The 25325-nt window shown below is 37.4% G+C and overlaps 2 protein-coding genes across 4 annotated transcripts; both read left to right on the top strand.

The window, feature by feature from the left end:
• Nucleotides 1-2149: 2149 nt before the first annotated feature.
• On the top strand, nucleotides 2150-2831 carry cga (glycoprotein hormones, alpha polypeptide). Its single transcript, XM_079631882.1, has 3 exons — nucleotides 2150-2336; nucleotides 2421-2608; nucleotides 2693-2831. The coding sequence occupies exons 1-3, from the start codon at nucleotides 2243-2245 to the stop codon at nucleotides 2765-2767; spliced, it is 357 nt and encodes a 118-aa protein (XP_079488008.1). The 5' UTR covers nucleotides 2150-2242; the 3' UTR covers nucleotides 2768-2831.
• Nucleotides 2832-3670: 839 nt separating this feature from the next.
• znf292a (zinc finger protein 292a) lies at nucleotides 3671-24175 on the top strand. 3 transcript variants are annotated; one of them, XM_079631981.1, is made up of 9 exons: nucleotides 3726-3893; nucleotides 4588-4742; nucleotides 7279-7357; nucleotides 11001-11136; nucleotides 11289-11491; nucleotides 13226-13362; nucleotides 14814-14892; nucleotides 17354-17492; nucleotides 17581-24175. In XM_079631981.1, exons 6-9 carry the CDS (start codon nucleotides 13347-13349, stop codon nucleotides 23572-23574), a joined length of 6228 nt encoding a protein of 2075 aa, XP_079488107.1. In that variant the 5' UTR covers nucleotides 3726-3893; nucleotides 4588-4742; nucleotides 7279-7357; nucleotides 11001-11136; nucleotides 11289-11491; nucleotides 13226-13346; the 3' UTR covers nucleotides 23575-24175. The 3 variants fall into 3 exon arrangements, with proteins under 3 accessions (XP_079488106.1, XP_079488107.1, XP_079488108.1); XM_079631980.1 differs by lacking the exon at nucleotides 14814-14892 and having other exon boundaries at nucleotides 3671-3893; XM_079631982.1 differs by lacking the exons at nucleotides 3726-3893; nucleotides 4588-4742; nucleotides 7279-7357; ... (1 more) ...; nucleotides 11289-11491; nucleotides 13226-13362 and adding an exon at nucleotides 15124-15205.
• The last annotated feature ends 1150 nt before the right edge of the window (nucleotides 24176-25325 follow it).

Raw genomic sequence — 25325 nt, 5'->3', positions numbered from 1 at the left:
TGCCGTTCGTTCCTCCATGTTCAACAATGATAGTGATTGTGCTTGGCAAACTGCATATGCTTCCAAACTTGATACGTTGATTAATAAAATTGTGATTGCTATTGCATTACAATGGCAGGCCATTTGCCAAATTAGCAGACATTACAAACATGGCATGTCAGATATTTATGGAATATACATGCATGTCTTAACATTTTCAATAATTGAATGGATAATTTTGCATGTGATGTCTCACACGATGAAAGAATGTTTAGAAGTTGTGAAGAGTTAGACAGTTTCACTGAGAATCGATTATCAGTTTTGACCCAAGCATGTGCATTTAGATATTGTGCAAATTGTAGACAATTGCAATTACTCTTTTGCACACGTGTCTAAATAAATAAGAGTTCCAAATCTAATGTGAACAAGAAACTTATTGTACTTATGTTAATAATGCGGTGTTAATAAAAATAACTTTTATTTGCTCACCACATTCTTATTTTTCGTCATCTTAACAATTACATCTCAGTCAGTTGTTTACACATCACCTGCCATGCAGTTTAATCAAATCACCATTGAGAAACAGGTTACATGTTTGTAATGTCTGCTACATTATTCTCGGCATGATTATTATTCGCTTCATGTGGCTAAAACCATATTAACCATATCTGCCGTGCTACACCGCATGACATTTAATTGGGCTATACTGGGACATACAGCTAGCAACAAAAGTCTTAAATTCATACAATTATGGCATAAAATGTTGCATGAGAAGACATAGAGAAGACCCAATTTCTGCTCCACTGGGTTTAGTAGATTATGGCTGCGTGTGCAGATTAATTTCAGTAATCTGTAGAATTTGACAAACATGCGCAGATGCCCCTTTTCTGAATCTTGCGGTTTAGAGATGTAATGCAATTGAGGACATTTTTGTTCCAGCCTAAAAGTCTTAGAAAGATAAATGAGTTTGTTGAAAGTGTCTATAGTGGGTGGTCATGTTATAAATGATGATAAATTGTTAGAACTGCTTTGTCCATTTCAGATTTGTAGAATATGTCTTAAGGCATTTCATTTATAACGTTTTACCACCATATGTTGGTTTTAAATCATGCATGCGTTATTATTGTTATATAACTACTGGCTAATCTAGGACATGAGAAAATTGCATGTATTTGGTTCCAGAAACACTACTGATGTGAAATTGCAGTGTCATGTAGTATCTGATGGGTTAGTGGTTGGTAGCAGATGTATTCAAGCCTTCAGCTATTTTTGTGAAATGGAGATCTGTTTTTCATCTAGACATTTATGTATAGAAATTTTTTTAATGTATTGTTCCCTTCCAAATGTTTGTTAACTTGGTCTTTAAAGAAAGGTCTGTGTACACTGCCTTTCATAATTAGAGAATGTGAAAGCATATGTAATGACAAAGTAATGCAGAAAGGTCTCAAATAAACGGCAGAGTTGAAAATATTGCATAAAATAGAAAAAATAACTTTTTTTGGGAATATGTTTGCATGTTGCCATTGTTCTTTTCTTGCAGTCTTAGTTTGTTAATGTCAAATACTCCTCTCCATCTGGCATTGGAAATATTGAATTACCTTTGCATCAGGCATGATTCAGCGCAGTCCAAACCAAGGTCTTGTGGATTTGCTGCAGATGGAAAGATTGAGAGATAGTCAAGGCAAGCAAACATTCATCCTTGACAATTGATACTGTGTGTTTATAGAAGAGTTGAGGTACAACGTTAATTACAGACTACTTCGTGTGACAGTAAATCATGTAACAATCTGGAGGTTTGAATTGAAAACAGAACAAATGTGTTATATGTACAAGCTTAGTGTGCGTTATCACAATCAACAATGTAAGGCCGGTCAGAGATCGCAAGCCAAAATATAGTTCATTGAAACTACAGTACATATTCAGTTCTTCATTTAACTAATGGATTACAAGGTCAGCAAGGGAACAATCACATGCAATGCACACACAAGCTCACACACACACAATATGGGGCAGGCGTAAGCAAGGTATAAAAGGTACCTGTGCCTGAGAAGACAGATTGATCTCGTCTCACTGGAAGTCAAGAACAAAGGTAAAAATATATATATATTTGTGATCTTAAAGAATTCACTTAAGATGTACAAATATAACATTAGAGGAAAAATGATCAGGGTGTTTGTACTTATTTGATGTATTTTAAAAATGTGAGTGTCGTTTGGAAAGTGTTTCTTTTTCATCTGTGTTATTTTTTTCTATTATAGCCATCATGTTTTGGACAAGATATGCTGGAGCAAGTATATTATTGTTTTTAATGCTTATTCATCTTGGACAACTGTATCCAAGAAATGATATGACTAACTGTAAGTTGATAATCAATGACTAAATTCTAATACTCGATATGCTACGTTTTCCTTCACATTTGTGTGTGTGTGTTTATTTACAAGTTGGATGTGAGGAGTGCAAACTCAAGGAGAACAACATTTTCTCAAAGCCCGGGGCTCCTGTCTATCAGTGTATGGGATGCTGCTTTTCCAGGGCTTACCCCACACCCCTGAGGTCCAAGAAAACCATGCTTGTTCCCAAAAATATCACATCAGAAGCTACATGCTGTGTAGCCAAAGAAGTTAAACGGGTAAAATATAAATGAATAACTGCTATTATATTACATTATTTATTTCGTTATTATATAATAAAATTTGTTTGTGTTTGTTTGTAGGTACTTGTCAATGATGTCAAACTAGTCAACCACACAGACTGCCACTGTAGCACCTGCTACTATCACAAGTCTTAAAAACACTGTTACTAGTTTACTTGTTTGCTTACATTTAGTTATATTCCTGTCTACCTGTCATTTTACTGCAGTGCTTATTTTCTGTTTTTAATTCACAATGACTTATATAGGCTATTTAAAGTGAAACTATAGCTACTGTTAGAAGTTTGCTATGCATACTGTGCCAATTGTCTTATGTAGGCTAAACTAGATTCTGTTTTCAACAATTCTTTTTTTAAAGATTGCCCTATACTTCCATAAATACCTTATGAGCATAAAATGCTATTACAATTAAATTGAATTTAAAAAAAAATCAAGGCATGCTGGAATGCTTTTAAGCCCTCTTTTATTAGTAATTGCTGACTTATTTTGTCATCACTGCTGTAAGATTGTTCAAATACATTAATTAAAAATAAGATTACTTGACAGCTGCTTCATTTCTTTTCTCCATCAATTTTCTGCCTGTTTACTGGACTGATGTGCCATCATGTCTATGTATTTCTTTGTTGCTATTACATTTCTTTGTTTAAAAAAAACAAACATGCATGATAAGACGGACACACGGGGTGAAAAAATTTTTTCTTTTAAATTGTTTTATGAAATCCCAAGCTTAGTTTTTTAAAGAAAGTAAAAGAGATTTATTTTTGTGTCAATGGCGTTATTTTTTGTGGCCGGAACGTTATGCTACTCGAAGAGAATTTTTGAATACTACTATGACGAAAGATTGGGTCATGAATCATGCTTGAATATTAAATGTTTCTTTGACGTACTTCAAAACAGTTGCTATGGCGACTGATTCCCGGTCATAAATATTAAATATGTATTGTATGCATCGCTCTGTTACCTTGCTGTAATGTAGTTTTTTTTTGTTGTTGTTGCTTGAATATTAATTGGGCTGTGCTGACGTTGCTCGGTAGCCCTCTAATAGTGAATGCACGGGTCATGAATATTTGGATCAGGCCTTGGCCGTAGTAGTTTGAGATATTTGGGCTGGTGTGTGAATGCAGCGAAGATGGCGGAGGAGGAGGGCAGCGCGACTGAGGCTGTGGCCCTCAGACAGAAATTTCAGGATCTTATCTCTGAATTAAAAAGGACCTCCGAGTCGACGCTAGATGCCTCCAATAGTTTTTGTCGGGATTTCTGTCAAGTACGACTTTATTCATGCGTTTTAATCTACCAGTCTTTGTTCGTGGACGATGCTGCATGTTTGCATCGCTGCACCAACGATAACAAAACTAATAATACAGTCATTCATAAATATGATGGGAAAAACACAAAAAGCTGTATGCTGAAGAGATGAAGCATGATTGTGTTTTAAAGTCATTAAATCTTACAGACATGCTGTTTGTTTATATGTATGTTTGGTATGGTGACTGCTTCTGATGGCTAACACATTAGCTTATTGTAGCAGCAGCCTTTACTTTCACTCAGAACAGTTATTTGAGGTACATCATATAATCCTTATTATAAATATATATAACGTTAGACTATATCAAATCATCTGATGTAACATCGAGATGATTTTGTAATAATCATGTCTTTTTTGAAGAAAACAGCTGTTTTCTCAATTATTACTCTGTCAAATTATCTGATTATCAGATTAAATTAATCATTCTAGATCCTGTCAATATTTTATTTGATCGCAACGTGGCCTCCACAAATGTAATGTAATAATATATCAATCATTACTTTTCATCATATGTACCATATTTAATAATTTTTTTACTACTACTGTCAGATGCTTTTGTCATTGGCGTTGGGCCATCACTGAGACTATACAGTTTAGACTCTGAGCTGAGACTGACTGGACCCTTTATTTATGGCTCTTTTTTTTCTTTCAGGTTTTGATGCAGCATGGATGTCAGTGGAGACCAGATGAAGATCCGCTTCCTCTGTTGGAGATGTACACAGTAGCTATAATGTGCTGCGCTGAGGCTAGCCCGTTCCTCAGCCCTGAATGTGAACACCTAACAGATGTGCTGGACAAGTTATCATGGTGAGTATAGACCAGAATGGGTTTGCATGCTCAAAATGCATGTTAGTTTATTATTTAGTACTCTCCTGAATAAGATATTTTACATAAAAGAGGTTTACATATAGTCCACAAGACAAAAAAATTGCTGAATGTATATAAAAAAAAAAAGTCCCTGTTCAAAAGTTTATGAACCCTGGATGATCCACGACACGATCTTGTTTAACTGCCCAATGTTCTTTTCAAAAAATTCTCAAGGTCTCGAAAATTCTTCAGTTTTCCAGCATCTTTCTCATATTTTAACCCTTTCCAGAAATGTCTGTATGATTTTGAGATCCATCTTTTCACACTTTTTGAGTAACAATTGAGTGACTCAAACACACAACTATTAAAAAAGGTTCAAACATTCACTGATGCTCCAGAAGGAAACTCTTCAGGGAAACATGCAAGTATCTTCTTTTGCTTCCGAAGGGCAGTACCATCCTGTTCAAATGTTTTCACCGTCGTGGATCATCCAGGTAACGACACAGTATTAAGAATCAAGGGTATGTAAACTCTTGAACGGGGTCATTTTTATAAATTCAGCTACTTTTCAGCATCTCGTGTCTGAGGCGGTTCTCAGACAGTTCCTCCACGCACACAGTTGTGGCCTAATGGTTAGAGAGTCGGACTTGTAACCCGAAGGTAGCGGGTTTGAGTCCCGCTAGGCAGGAAATGTAGGTGGGGAGAGTGAATGAACAGCACTCTCTTCCACTCTCATTACCCACAACTGATGTGCCCCAATGACTCCCCGGCTCCGGGTGTGTGTTCACAGTGTGTATGTGTTCAATACTCACTGTCACTGCTGTGTGTGTACACTTGGATGGGTGAAATGCAGAGCACAAATTTCGAGTATGGGATCCATAGGACACCATACTTGGCTATAAGTCACGTCACTTAAATCACACACATACACAGAGCGTGTCCGATTACATGCGTCGGTCATGCTTCAGGTCATATACATTCATATAGCCTGTTTAAGATATTTGGATATATAGATTTATATATAGATTTGTTTGTGACAAATCGTGATACTGAACTCACGATACAATATTATCACAATATTTTAAATAAAGGCGTTTTTTATTATTATTATTACATTTTTATTATTATTGTATTATCAGGACCCACAAATATCCACCCATTGAATTATTATACATTAAATTCAACATCATATAATAGTTTAATGTAGTAATGTCACTGAAACTCACGCTTTCAATGCAGGCATTTGTTGCACAGACTCTCCCAGGGCTCGCTATGTCCTGCCTCTCCTGCGATTAATGCATTATACATATAATAATAAACCATCTAAAATGCTTTGAATAATCATACTACTAAAACTAAATGTGATGGTGATTTAAATGATGTTTGCGCTTTCAGTTTGAGGGGTTCCGCTCCAGCTCGTATGTGCTTCATTTGAACATTGCAATCACTCACAACACATGAAAATGACTATTCCCAAACTGTACATTTTAATTCTGCATTTACACTCAACAATCTCATGTTGTTTTCGCGCATCACACAAGCATTTTAATGTTTATGTTTACTACAGTATGTGTGCCGTTGTAAATCTGTTCAATATAAAGTCATCTCTTCAGAAGACTTGGATTTGGATTAGACCACTCGATTGATTATTTCTGCAATGCTTTTATTAATTTTTTTGGATCTTTTAAGTTTTAGAGGAATTGAGCCCTGCTCGCCACACAAGTCAAGTCACCTTTATTTATATAAACGCTTTTTACAATACAGATTGTTCCAAAGCAGCTTTACAGTGATAACAGGAAAATAATGCAACAAAGTTTAAGTAAGTTCAGTGATGGTTCAAATCATCATTTTTATATTTATTGTATGGTTTGGATGTTACCATAGACGTTTCTACCCCACCCATATGGTATTCATTTTATTTGTGCAGGTCTTAAAAAGCCTGTCATGGGAAGACATCTTGAATAAAAACTGCACATAAATATGGCTTAAACTGTTTCATTGTGGATTGATTCATTCTATCACAAGATTATGGGACCCTGTGTCTGAGCCTGTGTGAATCTAATTTATTACTTTAGCCACTAGGTGGCGGTGTGTGTTACTGTTTTAGGACACCCCTTCGCTTAGCCCGAATAAAATCACAGTAACAGACTGGGGCCTGGCCAGAAATGTTCAAAAGGGTGGGCCTTCATAAAACAGGGTGGGCAAAAAAAAAAAAAAAAAAAACTGCATGTTTTTAAGTTCAAAGTTACAAAGCAGAAAATAAGAAATAACCTACATGAATGAATGCATTTATATATGGTCAGACACTTGCACGTGTATTATTAATGTATTATTAACATTTGACCAAAATGAAGCTCAAATTGAGTTACAAATTGAGTCAAAAATTAGGTTTTTGACCAGCGAATTTCGGAATTTTACCATAAAGTGCATTGTGTGCCTTTTACTATATAGAGAATAGTGCATAAGTAAATAAGTGAGTCAGTTTGAACGCAGTGTAAAGGAAATTGTCTCAATAGATGTTTTTGTTCCCTGCTAGGAGCTGTCTGAATCTTCTGTTGTCATTCTCCGGGAAAATCCCTGGTGCCTTATGGGAAGAGTTTCAGTCTTCTGTCAAGGTCAGAGACAAGACTTCATTAAATATTTTTATTGACACAAAGGTAATGTGCAGTATCTTATGGAACTGGTGGATGGACCTGGCATATCAAATTATTATTACATTCATATAAGCATCAAATATAAGCATCACACAACAGCATTTCTAATTAGTATTATTATTTTAAGAACGTATTGGGTAAGAGTTAATGGCTTTTTGGGTTTACTAAACATGGAAAACTAAGCATGATTTTTTTTTAACTTTTCAATGCACATTTCTTCTCTGTGCCGTCAATTATATGATTGCTTTCATTACACAGTGAATATATATGACCTGTGCTGGCAAAATAAGTCAGAATGTGCAAATTAAATATATTCACGTTCTCTGAACGTTCCGAAACAAAATCACCAAGCAACCATACTGTAAAACCCCTGGTAATAACACCAAATCAAACACACACCTAGTCAAAACTCATATCTATAGGGAAAATATTTGTTCAACTTTATTGAAAATATTTATATAAAGAATATTTATCATTACCCAACTGATTTTCTGCTTAGCAGTCAGTTTAAGAAGTGTGTATCTGGTTAAGGGCAATCCATGTAGCAAAATTATGCAACAAAATATCATTAATAACAATAAATAACAAATTGCCCATTTCATGTTAAAAAAAAATTTATTAAAAAAGACTAAATTCTGTGAAAGAATTTTCATGATTTTTCCTCCATGGATGTGTGGCCAGATAAATAGTGATCAACACAGCTAGCAAAGTTCATTTTAATACATTCATATTGTGTCCATGCCCAACCATTGATTTGCTACATTAATGTCCACAATCATCTTATTTTGGTTATGGCATAATAATTTGAGCTAAATCTCAATTTCTCCGACAAGATTCACCGACCGCAGTGCATTTATTGCATTAGCCAATGACTGAGCACTCTCACTATCATCCATATCCGTTACAAAACAGGCATACAGATGTGGTCAGAAATCACATTATGAAATAAATGTTTTTCTCCAAAACTCGTTGGCCACAATTATTGGCACCCCCAGAATTTTTTATGAGTAAAATATCTCTGAAGTATATTCCCATTAATATTTAACTTTTTTTTAGCACACAGATTGTCTAGCTATGACTTCTTGTTTCACATGAGTGTAAATATAAGGAAACACAAAGGCCAAATTCCCTTAATCATCCTTCACAATGAGTAAAACCAAAGAATATAGTTCTGATGTGCATCAAAAGATTGTTGAGCATCACAAAAAAGTGGCTGTACGAAAATAGCTAAAGAATTGAAAATCCCCATTTTGACCAACAGGACAATAATTCAGTTCCAAGTAACTGAGCACAAAAAGAAGCTTTGAAAAAACTGAACCCTATAGAAAATGACTGGGCTCCACTGAAGAGAAGAAGCACCAACATGAACTTGTGAATCTGAAGGATCTGGAGAGACTCTGTATAGAGGAATGGTGTCTGATCTCTTGTCAGTTGTTCTCCAAACTCATCAGGCATTATAGGAGAAAACTCAGAGCTGTGATCTTGGCAAAGGGAGGTTGCAAAATGATTTAATAACAGGGAGCCAATAATTATGGCCAGTGTGTTTTGGAGAAAAGCATTTATTTCATAATGTGTTTTACCCCCCCACTTTCAATTCTTTTACTTCAATGAAAGGTTAGATTTGTGCATTTTTTTTGAATGAAAGATCAAAAGGAAAAACAATGCAGATTTATTTTTACAGCCCATATTTACCCATATCATATTTACCAGGGGTGCCATTAATTCTGACCACAACTGTATATCGAAGATTTTTTTTATTAAAAGCTTGAAAATGGGATATTTCTGCTGTTTACACTTTTCATGTTTTCAGAGCATGGAAAATTCCATGATAACACAATGTGCCACCGCGTGGGGTGTTGCCCTTAAGTGTTTATTTACACTAATTCCACCCACTGACATCTGGTTTGGCCAGACAAAATTACAGAAGATGTTTGATTGCCAACAGTAGCAATAGTGTAGGGGTAAGGTGCATGGCAGATAGTTTTGACGCAAATCGACCGGAGTTCGAATCCGCCTTTTGTCGAATTCACTCTATTCCCTTTTCCCATCACATATCATATTATGTAAAAGTAAATATTATGTTAATGTATTTTTTTTTTTTTAAATATTCAGAAAGTGGAAATAAGGTGTCTAACGTGTTTAATAATAAAGTGTTTATTGGTTAGGGGGAGGTGTAGGGAAGGCTTTATTGTCCCGATACATTGCACATCATCACATTTTTCAATGATTCTCAAACAACTCAACGGATGAATCAGTCTCTCTAAATCCCTCCTTTCCGCGAGCTACTCTTCTCTGATTGGTCAGATGGCCCAGTCTGTTGTGATTGGTCTACCGCTTACAGCATATTTTGGAAGCTAAATGCCCAATACATAACCGGAGGCTTCCTAAAGTTCAGAGATTGTACACACTGTAATGATGGAGTCGATTTAACCATATCAATCCTGAGCTTTAGTCCAATGATGAAACATTGTAAGAATTAGTTATTCAACCCGGGAGCTGTATCAATAACTATGCATACGTTCACCCAGGACTAACATGAATGACTGATGTAACAAAAGTTTGTAAAACCAATCTTGCTCCATCCTTTATCTTTACTCAAAGACTTAAGAACGACAAACAATCTGCATTAATGTTTTAGGTAATAGTGGCCCACAGCTGCTTAGCAGAAGTTTTCAGTAAGACACTATAATAACTTGAGTTAGCTGGTTAGCTGGAAACTTACACATTATAAAACACAAAACTATGGTACTTATTTTGAACACCCGGTAGAAAATATAATATCAATAATTATTCACATAACAGGTTGTGATTCTGAGGAGCAAGCTGTTCCAAATAAACTGGGTACTGACCCATCTTTTAAGAGCAAGCGTTTAGCGAATCCCGTGTTGAAGTAAAATGACTTGTTGTGAGCTGGTCAAGTTGTTTGCGGGCAGACACCGTTCAACATAAGCAAGCATTATGCAAATTTAATTTCTAGTGACGTAGAACCGTCAAGTAGTGAGATTCGAAATACAAACGACTCATATTGGCGGATCAGAATCGATTCTTTCTTTTGGGAGACAATCACTTTATTTATTTGGCTGGCACTTTCGACTATACAACTTTGCCGAACGTTTACATTCACAAACAGCTATATTACACACTGAATGTTTTTTTTAAAATAGGGGCTCTTTAAGCCACCAAAACTTCTAGTAAGTGACGATCCTGTTGAAATGTAAAAATCCTGATCAGAGCACCCTTAGTTTTTGAAAAAGAAGAATCTAAAAGACTGTTTACTAAATAATTAGTCATTCTGCTGTGGATGCACTCTTTCCATAACACGTTAAAATATTAGCAAATAAACAAAGAATTCACAAATTTGTAATGCAATAGTGTTCTCGTTATACTGTTAGTAGGGCTGCAACAACTCATTGATAAAATCGATAATAATCAATAATGAAAACAATCGACAACGAATTTGATTATCGATTAGTCGTATCTGCGTTCTGTGCACAGAAACCACTTGCCAGTCATCTTGTGAATATTATGGATAGGGTTATGGGCAGGGTTACGTGTGGCTGGAGTTAATTAAGGTTTTAATATTGTGATGATTTGTTTGATGCAGATGGCTCATGAGATCCTTCAGGCACGTGGAAACTCGCAGCTTCACACCCTGTTGACTCTGGTGGAGGAGAATGGTGTGTGGTCCAACTCCACTCTGTGTAGCCTTCTCTCAAGTGACGTCCCTAACGTAGAGAAAGGTAAAAATGCTTTTACCGTCTATCACTTTTTTATTTGAATATTCTCTCTTTTATAGTTCATACTTATTTGTTCCAAATTTCGGTAATAATGACATTAATTTATAATTGTACTGCTACTATTGTTAACTTGTTTGGATGTGCGTCTTCTGTAGTACACAAGTTTTTATCTCGAGAAGGACCTGAACTACTTCATATGCGTATAAAGCACCTCATCAAACTGAAGCGTATGGATAAAGCTGCAATACTAGCAAAGATATGCGCAGAGTTTCCTGAATTTGGAGGAAAGAAGAACTTCAAACAAATCTACCTCGTATGTCTGTGTGAAATAAAGCCACAACAAGAACTTATGCAAGAGGTGAGGGTCTTTTTCTTTTTTCTTTTTTTTTTTTTAAATCAGAGTGATTTACAATTACAATATAGACTATATTGTATTAATGCTGAAGTTCAAGTATGCATGAGTGGATTGTACATGAAAAGCTCTCCTCTGTAACAGTCTTTATTTATTGAATTAAGCTGTTTGAGCACCTCCAGAGGTTACTTCCACAAATTAGATTTTTTTTGTTGAACTTCAGAATTAATATTTCAATAATGTTTTAAATGTATAGAGCTGGTAAGTCCCGCCCCTTCCTTAAAACCCCGCTGAACCTCAAAGTTGAAAAACCGTCAATGCAAGTGAATGGGAGAAAATAATTATTTTCTGGTCCCGTTTGAATTGTGCCATGAATGTGAACATATGTTGTCTGTGAATTTTTTATATAATCTTTCATGTTACAAGTTTGACAGTATATGGTATGATTCGTCGGCTAGCAGTTGTGGAAAAGACATAACGAGAAAGACTACATGTCGCCTATGTGACGTCACCCCATAAAGTTGACTTGCCCGTGGTTTTCGCCAACCTCAACGATTTTGTCCTCTCCCTGAAAGAAGGCGGTGAAGTGCACCAAAGACACAGCCATGTCTAGCGGGATCCGTGAGCTAGAGCCGTGAGCTAGTGGTGTTGATGTTTCAAACGCGTCGAAAGCAGCGAAGAGTTGTAGTCCACAAAGTGCTCTCACACAAAGTCTACCCGTATCAAACTTCTACCCGCTAAACTGTAGCATTCTTCACACTAAAGATTATATAAAAAATTCACAGACAACATATGTTCACATTCATGGCACAATTCGAACGGGACCAGAAAATAATTATTTTCTCCCATTCACTTGCATTGACGGTTTTTCAACTTGGAGGTTCAGCGGGATTTTACGGAGGGGGCGGGACTTACCAGCTCTATAGCCTTGCACAACATGAATATATGAATATTATTTTCTGTGTCATGATAGAATCGCTATAATTTTTAAAGGGTTAGCTCACCCAAAAATTTAAATGTAACATTTATTTACTCACCCTCATGTGGTTCCAATGCCAGAAGACTTTAAAGAAGATCTTCGGAGCACAAATGAATATTTTTAATATGCTCTCATCCATGATCAATGCATATACATAGAGTTCCTCAAATATGGTAAGCATGAAGGCTCAATTATACTTGCTTGGCATGCGGGAACAAACCCCATTGGGCTTCTGTGTTTGCCCTGTTTGATGTGTGTATGTGCATTATGAATGTGTGTTGTTCGGTGTTTATATTGGAATAAAAACCTAAATCTGACTAATATCATATAAAGTTCTTCTGAAGACTGCAATTAAACTGCTCAATTCATAGATTACTTTTACCATGTTTTTTTGTAGGTTTTGATGCATGACACTTTTTGTTGCATTCAGTTTCAATAGCGGAACAAAAATGATGAGAATTTTCATTTGTGTTACAAAAGATAATTATTTTAGGTTTGGACCAGATACGAGGGCCGCAAATTAGCTTTATGGCCTATGTACATGGCATTGGTTGTCTGTGTGTAACAATGCCTATACTGTCCCTGTTAAACAAACAAAATGGGTGAGCAAATGATGACAACACTTTCCTTTTTGTGTGATCTATCCCTTTCATTAATCCGTTATTATTATTGTTTGTTATTTATTTATTATTATTTAATTTGCATAAGCTTGACTATTGCAAATAATGTGTAACCTAAATTCACTCTGTTATGTTTGGTAGATAAAGGAGGTAGACTGTAAGGAGGCTCTGGACATGATTTGTAATTTGGAGTCCGAGGAAGACGAGAAGGGAGCTCTCAGTCTTTGTACTGCTTTTTTCAAGCGCCAGCTTCTCAGTGGGGATGCTTATTGTGCCTGGTAAGACATTTGTTCTTATTTTCAAAGGTGAAGTATGTAGTTTCTGCGACACTAGTGTCACCTAGCAGAAATTTTTCAATCAACCTTGCAAACATCGCATTGCACCTCCACCAACTCCAAGATCACAAACACAGCTCTTACGGGTCCTTGTGAAGGCATGTCTTAACTGGTAAAAGTTGGACTTATTTCAATAAAAGGTCCAAAATATTAGGAATACTTTAAGTTTTGTTGCTATGGGTCATGAGTAAGCAACTGAGTAGGCTTGCTTATAATAAACCCATCCAATGTATCCTTACCAGGCGCACTTTTTGACATGACGTGCCACACCTGTTTGAGGCTGAGTAAACGTTATAAACCTAGGGCCAGATTTACTCACAGCTGGCGCCAGCGCAAACCCTCTTTTGGCATTAAAAAACTACTGTCAGGATATGCTAAAGACACGCAGTGGAAAATTAGCACTGAAAGGCGGGGACACCATTATTTTTGCAGCTTGCCTTATTGCATATGCATTTGTAGGAGTTTCCCTTTCAGATGCAAAATTTATGGGAGGAGAGTATTTAAATGAAGGTAATTTAAGGTTTGCACTAGTCCATTTACTGGTATTTGTGAAATTATTCACCGCCCCAAAAAATGTCTTAAAGCAGATGCTGGTTTGCACTGCTTTTGATAGATTGTGTTGGTCATTATGGAAATGATTCGGCTGAGTCTGTGTTCTTTAATTTGCGCGTTGTCAGTAGATCACGCGGAGAACTTTCCACTCCCATCAGCGCTTTTTTGGAATTGCGCTCTCACGCTAATTTGCCCTGTTTAGTAAATCTGGCCCTTAGTCTTTCTGAACGGGTGCATGATGATGATGCATGTTATTAAAGTGCCCATTGCAGCGCAGTGCATCGCAGTGCTGTCCCTGTACGCTTTGACGTGTTCATGAACGGTTTGATCTTTAAAGTTCTAAATGCTGTGAATTTTGGCTTGCACATTTGTAAAACCTTAAAACCTTTGCTATAGGTTGCTGGAAAGAGATCTGTGCGGACCGCTGTCAGTGTTTTGATGGTGCTCAATGTTTACACTTTTGGGGGAGATAAGCCCATGAATAGCATACTAATAGTAGCCAATGAACAATAAACTGGGTTAAGAGAATGTACTGTTTTTTAACATGAAAAATCTTCACTGTAATTTGAAAAGATCTTGTACTTCAACTGTAATTTCACTAAATCACTGTGCACTAGGGATGCAAAAATAATCTAAAAATAATTGTGTTTGTGATTTTGCCTGTTGTATTTCACTAAACGTGTCATTTCAGATTTTCATTCAGGTCTGTTTCCATTATGTGAGGTTTTACTATATATATATATATATGTGTGTGTGTGTGTGTGTGTGTACTCTAGTGCGTGCATAATTATTAGGCAAGTCAATATTCTGATCATATTTTTTCCAATCATTGAATGAAACAGTGATTAACGCTCCTCCAATGGCGCATTTGGACTGTGTCAGCGTCTATTTCATGTGCACAACATGGATAAGCTACAACAGGTAAACATGTCAGCTGTGTGTACTCTAGCTGGGTTGACAATATTGACACAAGTGTGATTTTATTCGATCTTGAATCGATAAATGAATTGATAAATGAATCAAGATCAGATTTATACTGTTTTGATTAACTGCGTGAACTAAACTTTCAGCTTTCAATTTGATCACAAAATTTAAACAATAATGTTGTTTTGAAACTCTTTAATGTCAAAACACTCCTTAATGTTCAAGCAGCAGCACGGAGCACAATGAACGATCATCTCTTCATCTTTACTACTGCTTATAGCACAAAATAAACATGAACGGACATAAGAAGGTATGTTGAAAAAAAAAACGTTTATTTTACTGAAATGTATCATTTCTCATGTAGTCGCTCAATCAGTTTCAATTGTGAAAAGACATCAGTAAAACAGCTTGCAAACAAAGTCATGTAACATTACATTTACCCCATGGAAGCAATTCAATGTCCACAGCTCATTAGTTAACTAGAAAAGTAACTCTAGAGAGGAGCATTTTAATAAATATAGTAAATATATATGGTGCATATTACATATTCACTACATTTTGCTTAACCTGTTAGCTGCCTAATGTGTAACTTAAATGTTTGTATACAACTCAGTTTTTATTTGAGTTGTTGATTAATTAATTAATTATTAAATAAGCTTTAATTTCATTTAAAATTTTCAGCTAATTCAAAACTAATTCAGGTTTTGGTGTTTCAGTAAAAAAAATCAGAAAAAATCAGTAATGGTATATGATTGTGACTTTCCCATAAAGAGAACAACGCCTTATATTCAGATGTGCAAGTATTTAGGCAAATTATTAGGCAAGTAACTTGGGCCAAATTAGTATATAAGTGACACTAAAAAGTCAACAATTATGAAATAGTCATGAGAAGGATGCAAGACTACAGAAATTTCACAATTAAGGCGTGTCCATCGGACAATGAAATGCTTATTGGGTCAGCAGGGTTGCTAAAAATGGATTAAATATAAAGACACTTTGGGCCCTATTTTAACGATCTGAAACGCAAGTGTCAAAGCGCAAGTAACTTTGTGGGCGGATCCCGGCGCTGTTGCTATTTTCCCGGCGGGATAAATGACTATTGCGCCCGGCGCAAATCTAAAAGGGGTTGGTCTGAAGTAGCTTCATTATTCATAGGTGTGGTTTGGGCGTAACGTGAAATAAACCAATCAGAGCGTCCTCTCACATTCCCTTTAAGAGCCGGCGCGCTTGTTCCATGGCAGATTGCTATTATAACGGCGGATTTGCCAGCGCACGCCAGGAGCGGTTCACAGCCGAGGAGACCGACGTTCTCGTCAGGACCGTAAAACACAGAGAAGTGACATTGGGGATGATGGGAGAAACCCACCCAAATTAGCTTCGGTTAAACAGGCATATAATTTGGGTAAATGTGTAGCCTAATCTAGATTTAAAAAAAAAAATCTAGATAGATCTTTTTCCACATCTTCATGGACACAACAATGATTTCCCTCGTGTGTTAATATTTTTCCTTGTAATAATGTATGATTTGCAAAAATGAAAACTGCTGCGTCTGTTTATATTAGAGAATCAAAGTGGATGCGCGTTAACACACTACATTATGGCCAAGCACGCGCCCTTAAAATACCATATGACTAACGCGCAACGCGCCACTGTCTTTAGACTGTTTTTATCCTGGTCAGTGGCGCAATTGCTTTCTAAAACTGGAAAATAGCACCAGGGGAGTTTTGCGCCGGAACACGCCTCCTCTTTGCGCTGAACCGCCCCCGCGAGCGCAAGTTCATTCCCTAATTTACCGATGTGCGTCTGTGGAGGGAAAAGTCCGCTGTGCGCGGGTGCAAAATAGGAATGATACATGCGTCGGTGTTCAAAGTCAATTACGCTGGGTGCAAGATAGGGCCCATTAACTGCAAAATGCTTTAAGAATGAAGTGTAAAACCACCAGAAACCCTTTACTCACCAGTGACACCATTTTCCAGGACTGCAACCTATCGACTTGCATAATAATTATGCACGCACATGCAACATCACCTGACAAGGATTTCATGTTCACTGGCACTGAAGAAAACCACTGATCATCATTGTTTTGTTCAGTGCAGGCTTTTTAACTGTCTGGATGATGTGTAAACTCACTGACTGCACAAATGTCCCTGTTATAGTCAAGACATAGACACAGTGTAAATCAGAGATTTATTGTGCAGTGTAGACAGCTTTATTGATTATAACAGGAGTTTTCATGAGCATGCATAAAAATGATGAAACAGTTGATGATGAAATGATGAAACAGAAACTAAATAATTGTGATTTTATTATTATTGGTGTGATATATACTATATATATATACATTATACTCGTCATGCTAGCCTACTGTGTATTTTAAAGATACTTGTTAATCATTAAATATGTTTTAGTGCTTGATTTCATTTTTAAGATCTCATGGATCATATTGTATATCTTACAGGGAGCTGACACTGTTTTGGAGTAAACTTCTAATACGGCTCGAATCAAAACAGGCCTTTTTGGAGCAATGCAGACTGTTAGCATGCCTCGCTGTGAGCGTGTACCATATTCTGCTCCTCATCAAAGTCATTCAGGCTGAGGTAAAAAAATTAATAATAAATTGTTTTTATATCAATGTTTTATAAACACCAAGGCAAGGCACTGACAATGACATTTTTGTTTTCTTAGGATGAGAAAAATGGACTCTCAGTGTGCATCGAAATGTGCATTCAAGGTCTAAAAATGGGAGTTCATGATAACGAGGGCTGTAATATCACTATCTGCAAAACAATCTCTTGTTTGCTGCCTTTGGATTTGGAAGTAAAACAGGCTTGTCAACTCACTGAGTTCCTGATAAATCCGTCTTTGGACACTTACTATGCTGTTGAGACTGTTTTTAATGAGCCTGACCAAAAGCTTGAGCAGGAGGATCCACCAATTCTGAACTCACTACGCTGTGACCTGTTGTTGGCCTTAAAGACGAAGTGGCCTTTTGATCCGGAGTTCTGGGACTGGAAAACTCTAAAACGTCAATGCCTTGCTTTGATGGGTCAGGAGGCAACAGCTATATTGTCTACTGACAAATGTACTGACAGTGAAGACAATGAAGTCCATGACCATGATGAAAAATATTTTCAACATCTACATTTTACCAATAGTCCTACTTACGAACTCAGTGGAGTTGAAGTAGAAAGAAAGAAGAAAAGGGAAATGAAGAAGATGAGAGAGATGGGATTTGTTTCTGCTCGATTCCGCAATTGGCAAGCTTATATGCAGTATTGTGTTTTGTGTGATAAAGAGTTCCTTGGACACAGGATTGTGAAGCATGCATTGAAGCATGTTCAAGATGGGATTTTCCGTTGCCCAATATGTGCTAAAACATTTGAAAATAGGGTAGTTCTAGAGCCTCATGTGGCATCTCATGTGAAACAGTCGTGTGAGGAACGCCTTGCTGCTATGGGTGTAAGCAAGAAACGTACCAGTATTGACACCAAGTTGACAGCAGCTACCAGTACCTTGAAAAAAGAAGAGGATTACAGCAAAACTGCTGTGGAAGTTAGCCAAGGGACAATTTGCAATAACAGTTTAAATGCTTCAAACAGTAGTCCCAGCACAAAAGTCAAAAGTAAAATTAAAGTGTCATCCCCCAAACAGGGCAACCCTATTCGTGACGTTAACAACACTGAATGTTGTTCATGCCCTGTTACAAGTTGTCAAAAAGTTTTCAAGTACTTCAGGAATTTGGTTGCACATGTTAAGGCACACAAAAACGAGCAGGAAGCAATACATTTCCTAGAAATACAGAGTCAGAAGGCTATGTGCCAGTATTGTCACCGCCAGTTTGTTAATGTGACCCATCTTAATGATCACTTACAGATGCATTGTGGTGAGAAGCCGTATTTTTGCATTCAGCTTGGATGTAATTTCAGCTTTTCCTCTCATGCTGAGCTTCAGGTACACAGAAAAGTACATACTGAATTTCAGGCACAGTGTGCATATCCAAACTGTGAGAGAATATTCAACGAGACATACTTGCTGTATGATCATGAAGCACAGCACTACATGACGTTCTCCTGCAAAAGTCAAAACTGTGACAAGGTGTTCTACACTCTGTCTGAGCTAGATCTGCATCAGAAAGGACACACAAAGAAGAAGGGCCACTCTGCTGTTGATGGGGGCTCACCTTCTCAACTTGAAGTACTAACTCCGACTTTTCCTGCCTTAGAGCTGCCTCCAAGCCAAATGAAAGAGGTTTCTCAAGAGTTTACCCCAGTAGAAAAGGAATGCACAGTTGAAAGCATTATAGACACTACTCAAGACTCCACAGAACAGCCTGAGCATCTTGTGTCATGCACAGCTCAGTTGACAGTAAGCAAAAATGATTCCCAAACTAATGCTGTTCAGCCTGATGAATCTGAGACACCTCATTGTCTTGAAAGTACAAAGCAATTGCATCTTGAATCTTGCTATGTAAAACTGGAGCCTATTCCCATCAAGTGCAATGATCCAAAATATTTAGATGCTCTAAGGAATGCTGACAGTGAAACTCAAACACTCTTGAAAGATAAGAAATTGTTTTCTTTCACATTGCGTCAGCTTAAGTCTTCCACATTGAAGTCGTCTCTCTCTGTGAAAAAAGCCAACAAAGAAGAAGGTCTGACTCATGTGTGTCCATTCGAAACCTGCACACGGAAATACAGCACCTCAAAAAGTTTGTCTAGACATGTCAAAAATGTTCATTCTGAAGCTTTTGAGGAATGGAAGTTATCTAAGAAGTACAAAAGGATTGCAGAAATTGCTGCAAAAAAGTCGTCATCTGAGAGCACAACCATTAGTTCTCAGATAGTGAAACGGACAAGCCGTTCCAGACAAACTGAGCAAACTACATTTCTGGACTCAGTGCTTGAAAGTACTTCCTCTGTTTTCTCCAATCACGACAGTATGCAGTCCATAAGTGCCAAGTTTTGCTCTCAGCTTGAAAACACTCAAAGTGCAGCATTACCAAACCAGACAGATCTGATGCAATTACCAATAACTCAGACATGGGCAGCACCTTCAATGGAGAATTTGGATTCAGGCTTTTCCGTACATCCCTACCGCTCTACGATTTTACCTGACAACCAGCACACAAACCCATCATACCATTCTGACACAGTCTTAGATTACGCATCTGCCTCATCTTATGATGACATCATCCCCCTTTCTGTGAATGCCAACACACCCTCAAGTGTAATGAACGAAGCCTCAAAATATGTGTCAAGCTCTCTTAGAGTACTACATGCCTTTAACAGTGAGCAGACTTGTGATTTGTCACAGGTTGAGTCAAGCGTTAATCCTGGATTCAGTCGGATTGGACAAAACCATCCCGGTGATATTTCCATCTGCACTTTGCCTGAGCAGAATGGCAGCCTATATTTTTCAACTTTGCCTTCAGAGGCAGGTCCTATTTCAGTGCAGCCATTGGGAAATTCAAACAAAGAAATCAGCACTGATAGTACTGAAGCATTACTCTCATCAGATGCCAAACATGTGTCAAATCTTTTAACCCCTCATTTTAAGGAATCATCAGAAGATTTATTTAGTGTTGCCCCCCTGACTGGTGAGAAAAGTCCAAAAGATTTTTGTGGTCATGAATTGTCACAGGAAGGACCAGAAGGAATCCCTTCAGATGATCAGAATGTTTCAGGTTCTGGTCAAACTAGGAAATCCAAAAAAAGTAAATCATCTAAGAGAGCAAAATGGCCTGCCATAATACAGGATGGGAAAGTCATTTGTTGCAGGTGCTACAGAGAGTTTTCAAGCACCAAGTCACTTGGAGGTCATTTGTCAAAACGTTCCCAGTGCAAACCTGTAGATGAAATTGATCTTACTGCCGATTTACCAGTATCATTTCTTGATTTTCTGAATGATCCTGATATTTCAACGGCACAAATACCTCTCCCCATGAATGACATACTTGAGCACACTCACAAACCCTGCGTCTATGCACCATCAGAATCAAATACCTTTAACAGTAACACTTTAACAAGCATGCATGGTGGCACAGATAGCATCCAGAACACGATGTCCTCTCAAGACCCCTCTGAAATGACTAGAAATTACAGTTTATATCCACCTGTATCAAACACTGGCATAGAAATCAAACATGAAGCTGAAATCATCTCTGCAAATACTGGTGAAGATGGCAAAATCATAGAAATTGAAAGGGCATTACAACGTCTTGATTTAGTTGACATACTCAGTCGAGACAAATGTGAGATGAAATCTGAGAGCACTAACCTGCATGATCAAAGCTCTAAAGATGTCACCAGAAATGATCAGTGTCACACAATTGAAGATCCTGTACAAAACGAGCAGAAATGTGTTTTAAAGCCCTTTAGATGTGAAGAAGGCTGTGTTTATGGAGCAATGACAAAAGAAGCTTTATTTAAACACCTTAGCCGTGTACATGATTACAGCGAGGACCGGATAAATAAAATGAAGAAAAACCCTGACAAATTCGCACCATACAACTGTCATTTATGTTCAAAGGGATTTACCAGAACCACAGGCCTTAAAATCCACTACAAAAATGTCCACCATTTTTCAAAAGAAGAAATTTCTCTCTTGAAAATCGGTCTTGGTTATAGAAAGGTCAGAAAATCTACATCAAAGTCAGAAAATGTGCATGCTGGCCTCATCACTGACCAGGGAAATGACTCCCTATCAGAGCAGATTCAACACCAAATCAATCCAAATCCAATCCAAGTTACATCTGTTGATTCAAATGTTAAAGGAGAAGCCAACATTGTTACCAAAAGAAAAAAGAAACGCCCCACAAAAAAGTCCCTTACAGTTTCCAGCACTGAGACTTGCAGAACTGTGGAAGCATCAAAGGAAAACGTAAATCTTGAAGGGCTTTCTGCTACATGTGTAAAACCGCTGAAAGACCCCCCTCTGACTGAAGAGAATCATGTCAGTGAAGTAAATGAACCAGGTATATTTGCGATGCAAGAGCTGAGTGGTGAAAGTCCCCATCTCTTTGACGCAATGGTTACACCAGACGAAAGAACGGAAAATGCAACTCCAGAATCTAACAGACAAATTGAAATGAATTCAGATGTGATGGTTGATATTCAAGAGAAAACTACTATGCCAATAGACACCATTGATTCTGGTGATGCGCACTGTATGTTCCGGCCATATCGATGTGTGCATGAAGGATGTGTGGCTGCCTTTTCAATCCAACAAAATCTTATCCTCCATTATAGGGCTATGCATCAGTCAGAACGTGATGAAAAGAACAGTGCTAAAGAAACTGATGGAGTTGTCCAAGTGCAGGAATACAGATGCCAAGTCAAGCAATGCTCAAAAGTAGTGTCGAAAGTTACCAGTTTGTTGAAACACTATCTTTTGCTCCACAGATGCACATTGGAAAAGGCAAGTGCATTGTTATCCGGTGTTGAGGTAGGCACGTTTCAGTGTGACCAGTCAAAATGTTCGGCTCACTTTACGTGTCATTTGAAATACATTGATCATATCAAAAATGATCACAAAGCAATAAAGGTTTCAGCAGATGGGGACTTTGAGAGTGTGGACCTCACATTCAGATGTCAATTTGAAGGTTGTGATAGGGTCTATACAACCAAGTCAAACCTTCTTCGACATCTTATGAAGAAACATGATGCTACTTTTGAAACTATGAAAGAGAAACAAAAAAGTGGAATTGGGAATGATGTTCAAGCTAAAAAGTTAAGTGCAAGTTCTAACAATGGAAAAGAGAACATTGCAAATAACAATATAAAAATTAAAAAGAAGAATTCAAAAAAGAGAGAGGACAAGGCCAAAAACCTTTTGATGACCTTAGAAAAGCCGGCTCTTAAATCCATTGATGAAGCATCTGCCATGTGCAGTCAAAGACTTCCTCTACAGTACCCATGTATGATTGAGAGTTGTGATTCAATAATGAGTGATGAGCAGAGTATATTGAAACACTACACCACTCATGGCCTCACGGAACAGTACATTGAGGATCAAAGAAGCCAGTTCATATTTTGCATGAAAAGCAGTGAGATGCCCAGAGCAGATAGTACCTCAAAAGATATTGAGGTGGAGCAAACTGTTTTTGATGAAGATCACACAGAAAATTTGAACGTCAGTCCTCAAGATGTAGGCCCAGATCCTGCAGCTGAGGTTCTAGTTAATGAAAGTTTCATTAACGAAAGTGCCACAACCATGTCTGTGGTCAAACGGAAAAGAGGTCGTCCGCGAAAGTCAGATTGTAGAAACAAAATGTGTGTAGAAAGAAAGCAAAGTCTTCGCAACTGCACCGGGGAGCATGTTAAATGTATGCTGAAAGTCTCAGGATCCATATTGAACTCATCAAGCTCTCAAGGGAACCAAGTAGAGAAAGACGTTGCACTAAAACTTTATAAGCCTTCAGAGTTTGAGACGTCTGTCCTGAAGTTCAGTGAAGACACTCTATCCAATCCATCAAAAAGACAGCGAACACTTCCACCAATCATCCAAGAGAGCGATCAAGTCCAATGTCTTCTTAATTTCAGAAATCCACTAAAGATTGAGACTGTGAAGAATGTTAAAATTGTTATGTATGAGAACCCATCCACTTGTTCTGAACTTTTGCTGAAGCAACTTCAAGATATGCAGCCCATGGTCATCCTGGAAAAGGGGCTGCACAGTTGATGGACATAAAATCAAGGCCTTGCTCTCAGGACCACATACTGTGTCACATGCTGCTGGCAGGTACATTAAGTTACACTCCCTCGCATTTATAGTAGTTCCAACACCTTGTTTGTTAATGGATTTTGATTAGTGCTTTAGAAGAAAGACGACTTTTGTACAATATTTAACATTTTGATGTACCATTATGGTTGTGTTAAAAAAAACCATTTTGTATTTCTGAAATTCTCAGATGAATATTAGATAAAAACATTTTTTAAATGTACAATTTTGTGTAGAATGAAAAAAGTTATGATATATCCCTGTGGGATTTGTATTCTTTTTTTGTTGTTGTTGTTGTTTTTGAAAGTATTTATTTTTAACTTAACAGTAGTGTCAATGTACTTGTCTTCCACCTAACATTCAATTTAAGTAAACTGAATGCTCAGTGTAAATTGTGGCATCCACATGACTGCTTGGTGTCGGATTGTGGTGTTTGCAATTCTGAGGTTTTCTCCAGAAATCAAGAATGAGGTGAAATGTTTCAGTGTGAACATTCAAAATAGCACAGAATTGAAGGACAGAGTACAAATTAAGGACGGAAAAAATAAAGATGTTAAAAGAATCTACAAGTGCAAAGTATTTGTGTGTGTGTGTGTGTGTGTGTGTGTGTGTGTGTGTGTGTGTGTGTGTGTGTGTGTGTGTGTGTGTGTGTGTGTGTGTGTGTGTGTGTGTGTGTGTGTGTGTGTGTGTGTGTGTGTGTGTGTGTGGTGTGTGTGTGTGTGTGTGTGTGTGGTATAATAAAAATGTATACTCACTATGCATGGGCATGTAGTCAAAAACAATACAGACAAATCAGATTTTGTGGCAATCAATCAAAACCCTGGTTTCGTAATGAAGTCACATGAATGCAGCTGCACTGACTTCACAAGTACTTCTGAGGCACATCAGGATTGATCTAGTCAAGTTTGAGCCTCCACACAAGACGTTAGGGCCATTGCATCATAAAACTATACCACCACTGAGATGCCTGTTGCACCTTCAGCCCATTTTGCAGAGCTGTTTCTCGGCTGACACAGAAAAAGTTAAAGGCGCATAAAAAAATTATACATTAAAAGTTCTGAAAATGTGGATTCTGTTAGAGGAGCTTATGTCCGTCTTATGACGCGCTGCAAAATGGGCTGATGGTGCAATAGGCTGCTCGGTATGTACAGTATTGTCCATAAAAGGTGGCACACTGTCATATGGTAGTAAACACAAGTTCCTATAAAGTCAGCTTTTATAATAAGCATTTATGAGTCAGATCATTTATAAGGTGATGTGCCGAGCTAGTGAATTTGTGCGCAGGCGAAAATGAGGACACAGATGAGGATAAGGAGGAAAGCAAAGTTTTCCTCGCATAGTTTTTCCAAGTTTTGCTTGTATAGAGCTGTTACCGTTATACTAAAATCAGAATTGTAAAGATAAGATTCCATGTGGTTTGTGCTGTTCACACTATTGAAAAAAATTAACCATTTTGGGTGTAGCCTGTTTGACTGTTCATAGTTTATATCCTCAGTGTGAAAAGATGGATCTCAAAATCATAATCAGTGTTGGAAAGGGTATATGAGATGATGTAAAACCAAAGAATGTGCAGGAGGATTTTTCTGGAAAAAAAAAAGGCCAGTTTAACTGCTCAGGACAAACAAGGGATTAATGAACAACATAAAAATAATGTAACTATTATTTATTGTCTTGTGGACTATATGTAAACATGTTATGTGAAATCGCTTAGG

Source organism: Phoxinus phoxinus, assembly GCF_949152265.1.
Source record: "Phoxinus phoxinus genome assembly, chromosome: 13".
Taxonomy (NCBI): domain Eukaryota; kingdom Metazoa; phylum Chordata; class Actinopteri; order Cypriniformes; family Leuciscidae; genus Phoxinus; species Phoxinus phoxinus.
This window is presented reverse-complemented; position numbering and strand designations above follow the sequence as displayed.